At 36.2% G+C, this 14,165-nt stretch overlaps 3 protein-coding genes across 5 annotated transcripts; 1 reads left to right on the top strand and 2 right to left on the bottom strand.

Annotated features, from left to right (window-relative positions):
* Nucleotides 1-14: 14 nt before the first annotated feature.
* Nucleotides 15-2,408, bottom strand: LOC149727017 (mammalian ependymin-related protein 1-like). Its single transcript, XM_089889990.1, has 6 exons — nucleotides 2,248-2,408; nucleotides 2,135-2,169; nucleotides 1,702-1,836; nucleotides 1,091-1,289; nucleotides 583-685; nucleotides 15-318 (listed from the first exon to the last, which is right to left on the bottom strand). Exons 1-6 carry the CDS (start codon nucleotides 2,309-2,311, stop codon nucleotides 249-251), a joined length of 606 nt encoding a protein of 201 aa, XP_089746116.1. The 5' UTR covers nucleotides 2,312-2,408; the 3' UTR covers nucleotides 15-248.
* Nucleotides 2,409-5,733: 3,325 nt separating this feature from the next.
* Nucleotides 5,734-8,468, top strand: LOC149727016 (mammalian ependymin-related protein 1-like). Its single transcript, XM_089889987.1, has 6 exons — nucleotides 5,734-6,337; nucleotides 6,397-6,431; nucleotides 6,775-6,909; nucleotides 7,165-7,348; nucleotides 7,788-7,887; nucleotides 8,298-8,468. The coding sequence occupies exons 1-6, from the start codon at nucleotides 6,271-6,273 to the stop codon at nucleotides 8,362-8,364; spliced, it is 588 nt and encodes a 195-aa protein (XP_089746113.1). The 5' UTR covers nucleotides 5,734-6,270; the 3' UTR covers nucleotides 8,365-8,468.
* A 377-nt stretch (nucleotides 8,469-8,845) lies between these two features.
* On the bottom strand, nucleotides 8,846-13,364 carry LOC149727015 (uncharacterized). Of its 3 annotated transcripts, none has more exons than XM_089889979.1 (8): nucleotides 13,089-13,364; nucleotides 12,044-12,224; nucleotides 11,146-11,290; nucleotides 10,833-10,881; nucleotides 10,705-10,776; nucleotides 10,334-10,453; nucleotides 10,132-10,274; nucleotides 8,846-9,453 (listed from the first exon to the last, which is right to left on the bottom strand). In XM_089889979.1, the coding sequence occupies exons 1-8, from the start codon at nucleotides 13,114-13,116 to the stop codon at nucleotides 9,199-9,201; spliced, it is 993 nt and encodes a 330-aa protein (XP_089746105.1). In that variant the 5' UTR covers nucleotides 13,117-13,364; the 3' UTR covers nucleotides 8,846-9,198. The 3 variants fall into 3 exon arrangements, with proteins under 3 accessions (XP_089746105.1, XP_089746107.1, XP_089746106.1); XM_089889981.1 differs by having other exon boundaries at nucleotides 13,138-13,364; XM_089889980.1 differs by having other exon boundaries at nucleotides 10,833-10,869; nucleotides 13,089-13,360.
* Between the last annotated feature and the right edge of the window lie 801 nt (nucleotides 13,365-14,165).

Raw genomic sequence — 14,165 nt, 5'->3', positions numbered from 1 at the left:
AACTTTATGGGCCTTTGATTTCAACCGTCAAATTTGTGTTTGCTTGTTATTTCAAGCTAATGCTCTTTCTACGTTATTGCTGTATATTGAATGGTGCCAACATTAGTAATTCAAATTAACTTGCGCATTTTCATTTTAATAGTTTATAATATTGGTTTCGATGTAAGAGTGTTAACTAAACAACAGAAAGAATTAAAAAGACATAATTAAAAAAATCATTATGGTATGCGCTTTATCAACAGCAATTTTTAAGAAATGCATGCCTGTGGTACATCGAACACATCGGGGCTGTCTAGTCCAACTGTCACGTCGAAGTATCTACAAATAAATAGGATACGTTAAGCTAGGAGTATCTGACAATGGAGATGTACATTTTTGGGAGCAAGGCACTTAACGACAACTCCTCTAAACCAGTTGTCACTAATGAGTTGTCCAAATTGTCAGCCATACTCAAAAACACAATTGCTCACAAATTTACTCAAATTGAAACTCGTAAGCGAGCAGAGATATGTATGAATCAGAACACCTGTGTTATAATGACTGGCGTTTTACCGCCAGGATAAAGTTATATTTATTCATTACGTTTTATGGAAGTGAATTGTTTGATGATCATCGACCGTCTCGCCGGAGAAAACTTCAGTAACAGGGATGCATTCGTATCTGGTGAAAGTTTGAGTCCAGTTGCCTGTAAGTTAAAATAAAATAAAGGAAGATTAATATTTTCAGTATGTATAACACCGGCACTACGGTTAGCGCTTGTCAGTGCTATCATTGTGCCTTGAAGTAAGTGTTTTAGGCACTTGTAAAGGCAGTGTGTCTTGAAGTAAGTGTTTCTGCGCAGGACACTTTAGCGAAAAATGCTTCAACCCACTGGCCATGCACTGGCCATGCTAGATCGTTTACACTGTCAGTCTTACATCCCAAACCAATTGTCCACAAAGTTATACGTGTTAACTCACAAGCAGACACATCTTGAATAGAATGTGGAACCCGTGTTATAAAAACGTTCTATCTTACCCCACCCTATACTGTATGACATAAATACAAACGCTCTTAGAAATGGTTTATTTGTTTTTCTAGCATAAACTACCTTCAAGTTTCTCTCCTTCTTCGTGGTGGTGGTGGTGCCACGAGGCAAGCATCATACCCATATCTGGTTCATCAAGTGAACCAACAGTGGAAAAACCGATGAATTGAGCTGGTTCGTGAACCTCTATAGCATGGAAATCATAATCAATGGCTGTCACGTCGCATTCACCAGTTTTCAAGTCAACCACATAACGTTTTTTCTGTAGATTAATAGTTTTTATATGATATAATAACAATATTACGAGCATTTCCCGAAAGGGAAGAATGGGATATAATGTATTTACGTTACGAAGTCCGTCTTACCCCTAAACTATATATTTCACATGCCACAATAAATGTGAATAGATTTTAACCGTAAGCCTGTTTTAACAACTTCCAGTAAACACACAAAGTATATTCACAACGTTACAAATATGTCTTAGTTTGGTTCCGATAAACCCCGAAAAAGTTTACGATAACAAACAGATATGTTCAATTAAGCAAAATATATATCTTTTATTAAATAATCGGTTGGCCTTTATTTTTGCCTTTACGTTTTCGTAGCACCACATCATTATTATTTCACTGTAGTGAATATGTCTATAAACTTATATCAGAGTTATGGTTTCGGACCTCTTTGTGCAGAATGAGTTCGTCGCGTTGGGGCCGAGTCGCGTCTTCTGAAAAAACTTCTACCATTCGCTCCCTTTGTTCATAAGCATCATATGAAAATTTACCATCACGAAAGAATTCGTTTTCGTGATCAAACTGTAATTATAAATGAATGAATGGTTTTAAAATATTTACCCTTGCGTGGCAGGGAAACCACAGTAATTATAAACGGCTGTTCTGTATACCCCGCGACCTCGCTACCATTATAGGATACAAAAGTCAATCACGATTGCAAAAGACGTTAATGTAGATCATTGCTCCGATAATATAGTACTGTGGGTTAAGGTGGATGTCGTTAACATATACCATTTCATATTTCCCAACCGAAACATGGAATTTTGGTGCTAACGGTGTTTCATTTTACCCCCATTACCATATATTATTAAAAACTTACCGATCTCAATCTAGCTTGAAAGTATCCCGGAGCAGCTGAAATGAAATGCAAAGGAAACCGATTATTAAGTGCAACTAATTTTTAGTAAATTACGAAAAAATCTCTAAGCTTACCGCATCCATTTTCTTCCTGGCCGTAAGCTAGCCCGCAGAAAACAATTAACAGAAGAAGTTTCATGGTTTCAAATTTACTCTAACCTTAACAATAGAGAAGCAAAAACGATTAGCTGATTTTTATGTAGTTTAATGTTGTTTGGGCCTAATTACGGTCTCTAGACTTAATTTTATTAAGTACGGACTCTGTACATATAGTTTTACTACAATGCTGCAGCCTAGTTCGCAGGCTACGGATTCCAAGTGATAAGCCTTTAGCTGCCTAATCCCGTTATGTGATATATGCAGTTTGTGCAAAGCAATTAATTGCTTTATAATGTTTGGTTATCTAGATAAGGCTACTAATTAATAGCTCTTATGACTCATTTGTTTGTTTTCCTGTCTGGAGAAAACCTATGTCAAACGTTCATGCCAAATTAAGTCGACTTGACAATTTTGCTGTCACAAACATGGCACCAGTAGTCAAACTTTGTTTTGCTCAAGGTCAATCGAAAACCGTTGGCAAGAATTGACTCTATTTGAACTGTAAAACCGTATCCTCACGTCTCTAATAGACCATTGTTAATTGTTGTTTAAAACCTGATCGGAATATTTTGATATTATGTGCCCCATCCCCTCCCCCTACTTTATATTAATAATAACCATACACATAAAAAAAGATAATTACTGTACAACTGTTACCTTTGAACAAGAGAGCCTGGCTGTAATGAGAGGTCACGTATAGTACGATTTTTTTAAATAAGTATGAGAAAAAAAACTTTTATTTATATACCGAAAAGGTGAGTTATATAACCGTAAATAAAGTTGCCACCATTAGACGGTCATCTGGTAGCGTTTTTGTAATTAAAATAAATTAGCAATAATTGGTATTTTTTAATAAAAGTAATGTTTCTTAGGTTGCCTATACGAATGGTAATGGAAGATTGACGTATTTTATAACGCGTGATACATACATGTTAGATACAGACCACAGAGACGTATATATGCATGCACCGTGCATGTATACGGCTTAATGAATAAAGTCCTTGAAATAGATAGCTATAGACAGACAAACAGTCGACTCGACAAATTATCCAAGGTCACCAAGATGTTGAAACTTTTCCAGAAGTTCGATACCCAGACATTAGCAATTATTGCACACAGTTTCCAAGTGTTTGCATTACAGTTTATTTTTAAGTGTGTGGCCTCATGTGACGTAAAGAAGTTAAATTCGGCTTGAGATATTGCATTGTAATCGCAAACTACTTATTAATTCCTATTATAACTCAAGTGTTTGTTTTCCTGTCTTGAGAAAACCAATGTCAAAAGTTCATGTTAAATTGTGCCGATTGGCCAATTTTGCTGTCTCAAACATTCAATCAGTAGTCTAACTTTATTGTGCTGAAGGACGATCAAAAACCGTCGGCAATAATTTAAACAATATTTATAAAACCGTATCCTCAACTCCAATAAACCATTGTTAATTGTTGTTTAAAACATGATCGGGACATTTTGATATTATGTGTACCATCCCCTTCCCTACTGTATAATAGTAATAACCATACACATAAAAAACATGATAATTACTGTACAACTGTAATCTATTGAACAAGAGAGCCTGGCTGTAATGAGAAGCCACGTGTAGTACGACTTTTTTTATAAAAGTTCGAAAAGGAAATTTTATATACCGAAAAGTTGAGTTAAATACCCGTAATTAAAATAGATTAGCATTAATTAAGATATTTAAAAGAAGTAATGTTTCTTAGGTTGCCTATACGAATGGTAATGGAAGATTGACGTATTTTATAACGCGTGATACATACATGGTAGACTCAGACCACAGAGACGTATATATGCATGCACCGTGCATGTATACGGCTTAATGAATAAAGTCCATGAAATAGATAGCTATAGACAGACAAACAGTCGACTCGACAAATTATCCAAGGTCACCAAGATGTTGAAACTTTTCCAGAAGTTCGATACCCAGACATTAGCAATTATTGCACACAGTTTCCAAGTGTTTGCATTACAGTTTATTTTTAAGTGTGTGGCCTCATGTGACGTAAAGAAGTTAAATTCGGCTTGAGATATTGCATTGTAATGGCAAACTACTTATTAATTCCTATTATAACTCAAGTGTTTGTTTTCCTGTCTTAAGAAAACTAATGTCAAAAGTTCATGCCAAATTGTGCCGATTTGACAATTTTGCTGACTTGAACATGCAACTAGTAATCTAACTTTATTGTGCTTATGGTCGATTGAAAACCGTCGGCAATAATTTAAACAATATTTATAAAACCGTATCCTCAACTCCAATAAACCATTGTTAATTGTTGTTTAAAACATGATCGGGACATTTTGATATTATGTGTACCATCCCCTTCCCTACTGTATAATAGTAATAACCATACACATAAAAAACATGATAATTACTGTACAACTGTAATCTATTGAACAAGAGAGCCTGGCTGTAATGAGAAGCCACGTGTAGTACGACTTTTTTTATAAAAGTTCGAAAAGGAAATTTTATATACCGAAAAGTTGAGTTAAATAACCGTAATTAAAGTAGATTAGCATTAATTAAGATATTTAAAAGAAGTAATGTTTCTTAGGCTGCTATACGAATGGTAATGGAATATTGACGTATTTTATAACGCGTGATACATACATGGTAGATTCAGATTACATAGACGTATATATGCATGTACCGTGCATGTATACGGCTTAATGAATAAAGTCCATGAAATAGATAGCTATAGACTGACAAACAGTCGACTCGACAAATTATCCAAGGTCACCAAGATGTTGAAACTTTTCCAGAAGTTCGATACCCAGACATTAGCAATTATTGCACACAGTTTCCAAGTGTTTGCATTACAGTTTATTTTTAAGTGTGTGGCCTCATGTGACGTAAAGAAGTTAAATTCGGCTTAAGATATTGCATTGTAATCGCAAACTACTTATTAATTTCTATTATAACTCAAGTGTTTGTTTTCCTGTCTTAAGAAAACTAATGTCAAAAGTTCATGCCAAATTGTGCCGATTTGGCAATTTTGCTGACTTGAACATGCAACCAGTAATCTAACTTTATTGTGCTTAAAGTCGATTAAAAACCGTCGGCAAGAGTTTAAACAATATTTATAAAACCGTATCCTCAACTCCAATAAACCATTGTTAATTGTTGTTTAAAATATGATCGGGACATTTTGATGCTATGTGTACCATCCCCTTCCCTACTGTATAATAGTAATAACCATACACATAAAAAACATGATAATTACTGTACAATTGTAATCTATTGAACAAGAGAGCCTGGCTGTAATGAGAAGCCACGTGTAGTACGACTTTTTTTATAAAAGTTCGAAAAGGAAATTTTATATACCGAAAAGTTGAGTTAAATACCCGTAATTAAAATAGATTAGCATTAATTAAGATATTTAAAAGAAGTAATGTTTCTTATGTTGCTATACGAATGGTAATGGAAGATTGACGTATTATATAACGCGTGATACATACATGGTAGACTCAGACCACATAGACGTATATATGCATGCACCGTGCATGTATACGGCTTAATGAATAAAGTCCATGAAATAGATAGCTATAGACTGACAAACAGTCGACTCGACAAAAATGCTCAAGGTCACCAAGATGTTGAAATTTTTCCAACAGTTCGAGACCCAGACATTAGCAATTATAGCACAAAGTGTTCAAGTGTTTGCATTGCAGTTTAACGCTCAAGTGTTTGCTCTCGTGTGATCTAAAGAAGTTAAATTCGACTTGAGATATTGCATTGTAGTCGCAAACTTGTTGCAGACGGTATGTTATATCGTTGGGCCATGTGATAGTTGATTTCGAAACGACATGGTAAACGCTTTAATCTTTGCCGCTCTTTATATTTGACTGATTTAATGTCGTTATAAATGTGTCTACACGACCTACGATCTTATATATTATAGTAGACCGAGGTGTATAGCAAATTCAGGTGTATCTAATAACTTGACTCTTTATAGTTTGTTAGGCAGAGACAGATATTACAAAATGAAACTGTTGGTTCTGTTTTCTTTCTTTGCGTGTGTTGCTTTAGCGGCTGCGCAAACCCCTTGCGGTAAGTTTATAATGCAACTGGTTTTCAACTAAACTTAAAATATTTCTTTTATTTTTTAGTGTCTCCGGGTGTCTTCGAAGCAAAAGCATATGCGGTCAGTATATAGACTAATGCGTTTATAACAAATATAATGTATACGCACGATTCCATTTTCGTATATATTATTTAAGTTGTGTTGTACTGACACCAAATGAATGAATGTAACTTACTTTATTCTTGCGTGGCCTGAAACGACAGTCATTATAACACGGGTGTTCTGTTTCATGCACCTCGCTCCGGCTAATGGCTGATTGTAATTCCTATTTGTGGCTGACAATTTCGACAATCAGTTAATGATCACTGGATTACAGTAACTATTATAGGAAACTATATAGTAATAAGTCCAGACCTGTACAGTTATACAAGTAAACGTAAAATATATACATTCTTCTAAACAGTTCGACCACCACGAACGTAACTTTGTGATTGGAAAAATCTCTTATGATGAAAATCAAGAACGGGTTCGTCTAGTTGACGCGGAGTACGAAAACAGCAACTTGGGCCAATATGATACTCTTTACGCTTTCAAAGAAGTAAGAAATAAATATTTTTTTTTATATTTGTTGCTGTAATTATAAGATAAGAATATACTGTTAGGCATACAGTAATGTGGGATAAGGTGAGACATCTCTTTGGAAGCAAAAATTATTTACCGAATTAAATAACAACATCGTTAAGACTCTAAAAGACCGCTCTTAACTGTTTAAAACACGATCAAGAAAATTATTGGATGTTGTTATATATAATTTTTTGTTATAACTTTAGATTACCTTGTTCTTTTTTTATAGAAAACACAATACCGTGTTGACATGAAGACAAAAGAATGTACGAAATCCCCACTGACGGGCGACTATTTTCCTTTTGGAATCTTCCCTAAATCAACATACACTGGAAGTTTTATCCTTGGATCTTTGAGTGGACCCGGAACCGGAGTCATTGTTCAAGAGTGGTATTACAAGAACGCAGATGGAGGTATATTCCTACGTTGATAGTAGGTTAAATTGGGACACGTTTCAGTATATTTTCTCGTCCCATTTGGTAGTAAACGAAAACCATTCCAAAAAAAATTACAGTCGTATCTTCACGACTACCATAGACCTTTGTTGAATGTTTATAACACGACCATGGATTTTAGGATACTAAGTGCCGTACTATGGTAGGGCGGGGAAGGATAGGATACTTCTTCATTCCATTTTCTCGACCCATAAAAAGTAAACAAAAACATTCAAAGAATTATAAAACCGTATCCTCGCGGCCTCTCATAGACCGTTGTTAATTGAATAAAAAACGATCAGAATATTTAGTGCCAAAAATGTCCCATCTTTGCCACCCTACTGTACCATGTGCTAAAAGTGTCCCACCTTACCCCCTACAGTACTATATAACACAACCAACGTATTTATTGCTCCAGGCGTTTGGGTTCAGCTGTATACAGAGCACGGTTGCTTACCGATCCAGGCAATATTTATTGGACATGACTCTGCTGGGGAAGAAATCGACTACCATTATGAGTAAGTACTGGTTAAGTTTTACCAAATACAACACTAAAGTATGTCAATTAAATTTGTCCGACGCCATAGCAGAGTGTATAATGCGCCTGTCTCTAACCTATGGTTACGGGTTCCTAGCTATAGTCGCTACTTCCACTGTGGGCGTATATGTCGTTAGGCAAGACATTTAGTCGCAATTGATCCAACCTAGTAGTCACTAATGGGTTGTCAAAAAAAAATAGTCAAAAAGTACGTACGTGGTAACTTGTAAGCTGACACGAGGTGTATGAAACATCACACCCAACGTTTTTAACTTCCATCGTTTTCCCGCCATGCGGAGATAAAGCAAGTACATACATTCATTATAGTTTACAATTGGTATATATATAGTTGTTGTTGCAGACGGAAATGAAGTATTTTTATCCCCACAGGTACATGGATGTGACTCTTGGCGTGCAAGACCCTGCTGTATTCGACGTCCCGAAAGAATGCTTGTAAAATTTTAAATAAATCTTACAATTGCTCGACATGCATTAATTGCGTTGATGCGTCATTAGTAATTCCTATACCCAAATGAAATAAATTCAAACCAAAAAACTTAATAGCTTGCTTTTATACAACTTGAAGAGAAAAAGACTAGGTGTTTCGAAAGATTGAAATAAAAACGTCTAGTTTTCAATTCGCATGAGTGAGTTATCTGACATATTCAACCCCCCTAGAAAGAGTTGTTTTAACAATTAACAACTCTTTTTGAACAATTTACAGCGGCAGGCGTCCTGTAGGACCTAACGCAAGCACATCAGAATAGAAAAAATGTAGGGTAACTATACCGGAACTGGGTTTTAGTAAAAACATTAATGTTTATTGAACTACCGGAATATCGTTTTGGTGCTTTTGATCTAAAATAACTTCAATACCAAATATGGGTATTTTTCAATACACGTCTAACATTTGTATTGTGACTCATTATACCATAGCAGATGTTGCCCCAAGTTTATTCAGCCAGCTATTTACAAGGATTAATAATGCCAGATGGTTAGAATAGTTTTTAAGTTTAAGTCTTAAAACCTGGGTTATGCAATATACAGCTCTAGTGTAATGCTCTGCAAGGCTGGCCATTACTTTATACAGCAAGGGTGTGGGGAGACGGACATAGTTAGCACATAATATCTAAATATCATGAGCGATTTTTAACCAAGTAACAACGGTCCATGGGAGTCGTGAGGATACGGTTTTAATTGAATGTTTTTTGTTTACTACCAAAGGGGACGAGAAAATAGAATAAAAATGTGTCCCATCTTCCCCCACCTTCATTACTGTATAACAGCAGCCTTATATTGTGCACACGACACATCTTATTTCCCTCCCTGCCACTACAGGTTCGCATAATAAAGATGTGCATGTTGTTTCCATCATGAAAAGAGAAGCGCCCTGCTGGTTTCCTTGTGTGCCAGGAACCACTTGCGGCGTATCATCCACACATAAAGGACGGATACCGTGCTTGTCCGAGTTCCCAGAGGACATCATATAACCCGTGTATTCAAGGAACCACCCCCGGGGACATTCGTTTCTGCCTGGAATCATAAGCTGTGGAAACAAGATGGGTATATATAAGTAATTTTTAACAGGGATTGTGGCAAGAGGATAATAAACATCACGTATAAGAAAACATAGTACTGTGGGGGGAGCAGTGGCACATTTAGCACATAATATCCAAATCTTGTTTTAAACAATTAACAACGGTCTATAGGGGTCGTGAGGCTACAGTTTTATAATTATTTGAGTGTTCTTTGTTTACTACCAAATAGGACGAAAAAATAAAATGTTAAGGTGTCCCCTGCCCTACTATATCATATCTCGTAAGCGTGATGAAACAAGTTACATTCATTCATCACGTAAGGGATGATGACATCACGTAAGATATGATGACATCACAAAAGAGATGGTAAAATCACGAAAGAGAGGATGACATCACGAAAGAAATGATGACATTACGAAAGAGATGATGACATCACGTATGCAATGATGACATCACGAAAGAGATGATGACATCACAAAAGAGATGGTAACATTACGAAAGAGATGATGACATCACGTTAGGGATGATGACATCACGAAAGAGATGATGACATCACGAAAGAGATTATGACATCACGTAAGAGATGGTGAAATCGCGTAACAGATGATGGCATCATAAAAGAAATGATGACCTCACGAAAAAAATGATGCCATCACGTAAAAATGATAACTCAACTTTACACATACCTGGTTAATTCTCTCAGACACCATACATACAGCGCATGGTACACTGTGGAATTGCACTGCAATATTCTCAGTTAGTGAGTAATCCAACAGAGCATTTATCCACGATGAATCTCGATATTCAAGTCCATATAAATATGAAGCAGCTGTTGGAAATAACAAATTACAAAACAAGAACTTCGGCTATGTGGAAGTAAATTCTTACATTGGTGTCCTTCAATATAACCTCCATGTACTCCATTTTGTGTGTAAGTGATATTTCGTGCGAGACAAATAATGTCCGTACTTCCGCCTGTACTTGTGTGGTGGCCACCAGCTGCAGATCCTAAATTATCACACATAATATTTAGCACTTTCGTCGTCAAAAGACAAGGATTAACGGCAAAACGAAAATCTTTAAAATAGATATAAATAAAAGTCGATAAAAGAACAGGTTAAAAGGTAAGACTGTTAAGCCCTATCAGTGATATAGAAAAACAAGTATCTACAAACTGATAGGCAATTTGTAAGCAATCCACAAAATGGTTTATTGTAACAAAAAGGTGTTCAAAGAGCTTAGTAAAAATGTTAGCATACCGTGATAAACCAAATGTGTTCCGTCTTGCTCTGGACAGTTTCTTCTGCCCCATCTAATGTAGGTCGCTCCAGCTACAAAGGAACAACATAATGAACCATATTATATTACTAGAAAAAAGATATTTTACCATTTGACTCGGGAGCGGTAGAAGCATGAATTCCTTGCTGTAAAAAAAACTAATTTATTTTGTAATAAATGTTTATCCAAATACAAGAAAAGGCAATTTTTCAAGTGACGAGGAGGTTGACAAGTTACAGGTTACATAACACAGATTTTTTATTATTTATTTTATAACAGAACGTGCCCATTCATTGAAGCTATTCTCTCTTTTAATGTTTTTTTTTGTATTTATTCTTTCACATTTTTAACATAATTTAATTGGACAACACACAACAACAATAAGAAAATTGGAAAACACACAACAACAACAAAAAACTCACACTTTCGTTGGGGCTTCTTTTCACAACATGTTTAATTTGTTTCTTTACGAAATTATTTTGCGACACGCTTCTTCTGAATCTGTTCTCCATATCTGCAGATCTTTTTTGAAAGGAAGCCTTTATGTTTGTCAGGTCGTTCTGAAACCTGTGGTTTTAAAAGTAGACCGTGATGTATACCAAGTGTATAATAATACAATGTACCAATACACGGTGTGTGTCTGGTGTATAAGTAGACATCCATATTAATGATCTTGAGGTGCATGAATACACCTTGAGTGTCTGGTATAAAATAAGACACCAAAGTTATAACTTATAGGTGACTATTTTATAGTGTCCAAACTTTATTGTCGTTGCTTCAATAAAATAGCGAAAAGGGTACAGATCCCATTAGTGCTAGCGTTGCAAGTCAGCAGAATATGCGTTTTCTAGTTTCAGTTCAGTGCTGTTAACATCGCATGCAACCACAGTTTAAAGTTTTGTACACGGCCTTTAGTTACAGGAATGTGGAAACAACAATATGAGGCCCCTAGAATACACCATGCGTGTCTGGTGAATTTAAAGACGGCAATGTCCCATGTTGTAGTTCGACAGTGATCAAGAGGTGTATATGAAGACACCACCGCATGTGCCTATTGTGTAGCCTACAGTAGGGTGGGAGAAGATGAGACACCTTTTAACTCTATTTTCTCGTCCCATTTAGTAGTAAACAAAGAACAGTCAAAAATATATAAAACTATATCCTCTCGACTCCCATAGATCGTTGTTAATTGTTTAAAACACAATCATAATATTTGAATATTATGTACTAAAGGTGTCCCATCTTCCCCCACCCTACTATATATATAAAAGTACAAGCATATGTTATAACTTGACAGCGAGAATGCGGTCTCTTACTTACTGTTGCATGCGCTGATGAGTGTGAGCGGCGTAGAAAACGCAGCTGAAAACAACAACGAACAATACACCAACAGATCCGAGCAAGACCTGCTGAGTCCGTGCTTTGGCAGGTAACGGCATTTTCATCATAGCACGCTGGCTTGAAACATCAGAGCAATCATTAACTTTCATATTTAAAACTTCTGCAAAATATCAAAACAACTAAATAATGATTAACTGAGTTTTTTTTCGAATGCGCGGTTTCGATATGGTAACAAAAAAATAAAATGTTTTGCTTATAAATGATTCGTCTCATTAATGCCAATTCGACGGTGCCTAAAATTTAATTCTGTGCTTTGTATTAACTAAGATTTCATATGTATATAATAGGGTGTGGAACATATTTTTATTCTAATTTCATCCAATTTAAGAGTAAACGAAAAACATTCAAAAAATTACAAAACCGTACTCTCACGCCCACAGACCGCTGTTAATTGTTTAAAACACGATCAAGAATCAAGATATTTGGATAATGTGTGCTAAAAAGTTGCCCTATCTTCCCCCTACTCAGCTATATAATCTGGCTTTGACATTAGTCAACTAATTTTGCTGTAGCTAAACAAACATTATAACCAAACACAGTTAAGCTTGTAGTCCGTGAAGCAACGCGTTAAACTAAAAACACCAAACTCAGCAAAACGTTAAAAAGGGGCAACGTATCGGCGAGAACAGAATATAGTTGTGGTATGTTCCAAATATAGCGCCCTCTATAACGTCATGGATCTAAACACAGAGGGCGCCATGGTTTCAAACAAGAACATGTTATCAGTTATACTCAAAAGACACGACGAGTATATATTATAGTAGGATGGGGGAAGATGTTTGGCACATAATAACCAAATATCCTGATCGTGTTTTAAACAAACAACAGTCTATAAACGTCCGGAGGATACGGCTTTATAATTCTTTGAATGTTCTTTGTTTACTACCAAATAGGACGAGAAAATAGATTGAAAAGGTGTCCCATCTTCACCCACCCTACTATACTAATTTGTTATAAAACATACCATTTTCAATGTGCTTTTGTTTTAACATAATAGAAAACACACAGCTGACATGTTTGCACCGGTTTGATTGGTAGCTTTCAAGTGCGGTTCAGGTTTTTAATTTCCATGCGTTTGAATTTAACGAGAATACCATCATTATTGCAGTGAAAAATGAAACAGCAATCGCTAAAGATCTCAAAAAATTAAATGCCTTCTGAAAAATCAAAACAGGATTAAAATACCTTCATAAATTATGTGACTGGCGTTGGTGGAAAGCCACTACGGCACGACAAGCCCCCAGTCAATGGTAGTGGGTTTCTACTTAGGTGAGAAACCCTTGCGGGATGTTACTGTCCACGCAGGTTAAAGAAACCCCCATAGACAAAAATAATACAACGAATGCACATACACATGTGCACGACAACAACGACAAAAAGACAAAAATAATACGAGGTGCAAATACAAAAAGTGCAAAAACCATGCAACACACACAACAGCTCAATCGTATCCAAAAATGGACGGTTACAATTAACGCGGACATAATCGATGAAACATCTTCAAAGAAAATATGGTTCAAATCCCGAAGGATAATCTTCTGCAGTGTACAAATTATTCTATGTCCGACCACAAGAAGTCGAAGCCAATAACGGCTCCGCATGTCCCAATCACCTGACAAGTCGCCATGTTGGTACCGCGATACTCTCGTCGTATCTTCAAGCAATGTAATATCGTTCGGATGTTAAGCACCGCTTCGACCGTCATGAAACTACGTCAGGTTGTTACGAACCGCACTAATAGTGACCTAAATAACCGAGCGTAGCATCACTGTTCCGGTAGTGACCTAAATGAGTGAGCGTAGCATCACAGTACCGGTAAAGACCTAAAACTAGCGTAGCATCACTGGCGGCGACGTCTACGCAACAACCCAACAGTAACGTAACTCAGTCTAGAACAGTGACGTAACCGCACCGAACGCTGGGCCTTAAAGACCCATCGACGTATAGCGTAATTGTAACGTGGCCAGCGTCACAATTAGGCTTTTGTAAAAAATAGCAACAGATTAAACGGGGATAATTAGTTAATGAAAAAATAAGGAAA

This window comes from Ciona robusta, chromosome 12 (assembly GCF_009617815.1).
Source record: "Ciona robusta chromosome 12, ASM961781v2".
NCBI lineage: Eukaryota > Metazoa > Chordata > Ascidiacea > Phlebobranchia > Cionidae > Ciona > Ciona robusta.
The sequence above is the reverse complement of the archived record's forward strand: the minus strand, read 5'-3'. Positions and strand labels throughout refer to the sequence as shown.

Coding starts and splice junctions, on each gene's coding strand:
- LOC149727017 (XM_089889990.1), bottom strand. CDS start 2,311: ATGAAACTTCTTCTGTTAATTGTTTTCTGCGGGCTAGCTTACGGCCAG. Junction 2,170..2,247: donor CCAGGAAGAAAATGGATGCG/GTAAGCTTAGAG, acceptor ATTTCATTTCAG/CTGCTCCGGGATACTTTCAA. Junction 319..582: donor ACAATTCACTTCCATAAAAC/GTAATGAATAAA, acceptor ATTTATTTGTAG/ATACTTCGACGTGACAGTTG.
- LOC149727016 (XM_089889987.1), top strand. CDS start 6,271: ATGAAACTGTTGGTTCTGTTTTCTTTCTTTGCGTGTGTTGCTTTAGCG. Junction 6,338..6,396: donor GGCTGCGCAAACCCCTTGCG/GTAAGTTTATAA, acceptor TTTATTTTTTAG/TGTCTCCGGGTGTCTTCGAA. Junction 7,888..8,297: donor GAAATCGACTACCATTATGA/GTAAGTACTGGT, acceptor TTATCCCCACAG/GTACATGGATGTGACTCTTG.
- LOC149727015 (XM_089889979.1), bottom strand. CDS start 13,116: ATGTTAAAACAAAAGCACATTGAAAATG. Junction 10,777..10,832: donor TACCGCTCCCGAGTCAAATG/GTAAAATATCTT, acceptor GTTCCTTTGTAG/CTGGAGCGACCTACATTAGA. Junction 10,275..10,333: donor TTATATTGAAGGACACCAAT/GTAAGAATTTAC, acceptor TATTTCCAACAG/CTGCTTCATATTTATATGGA.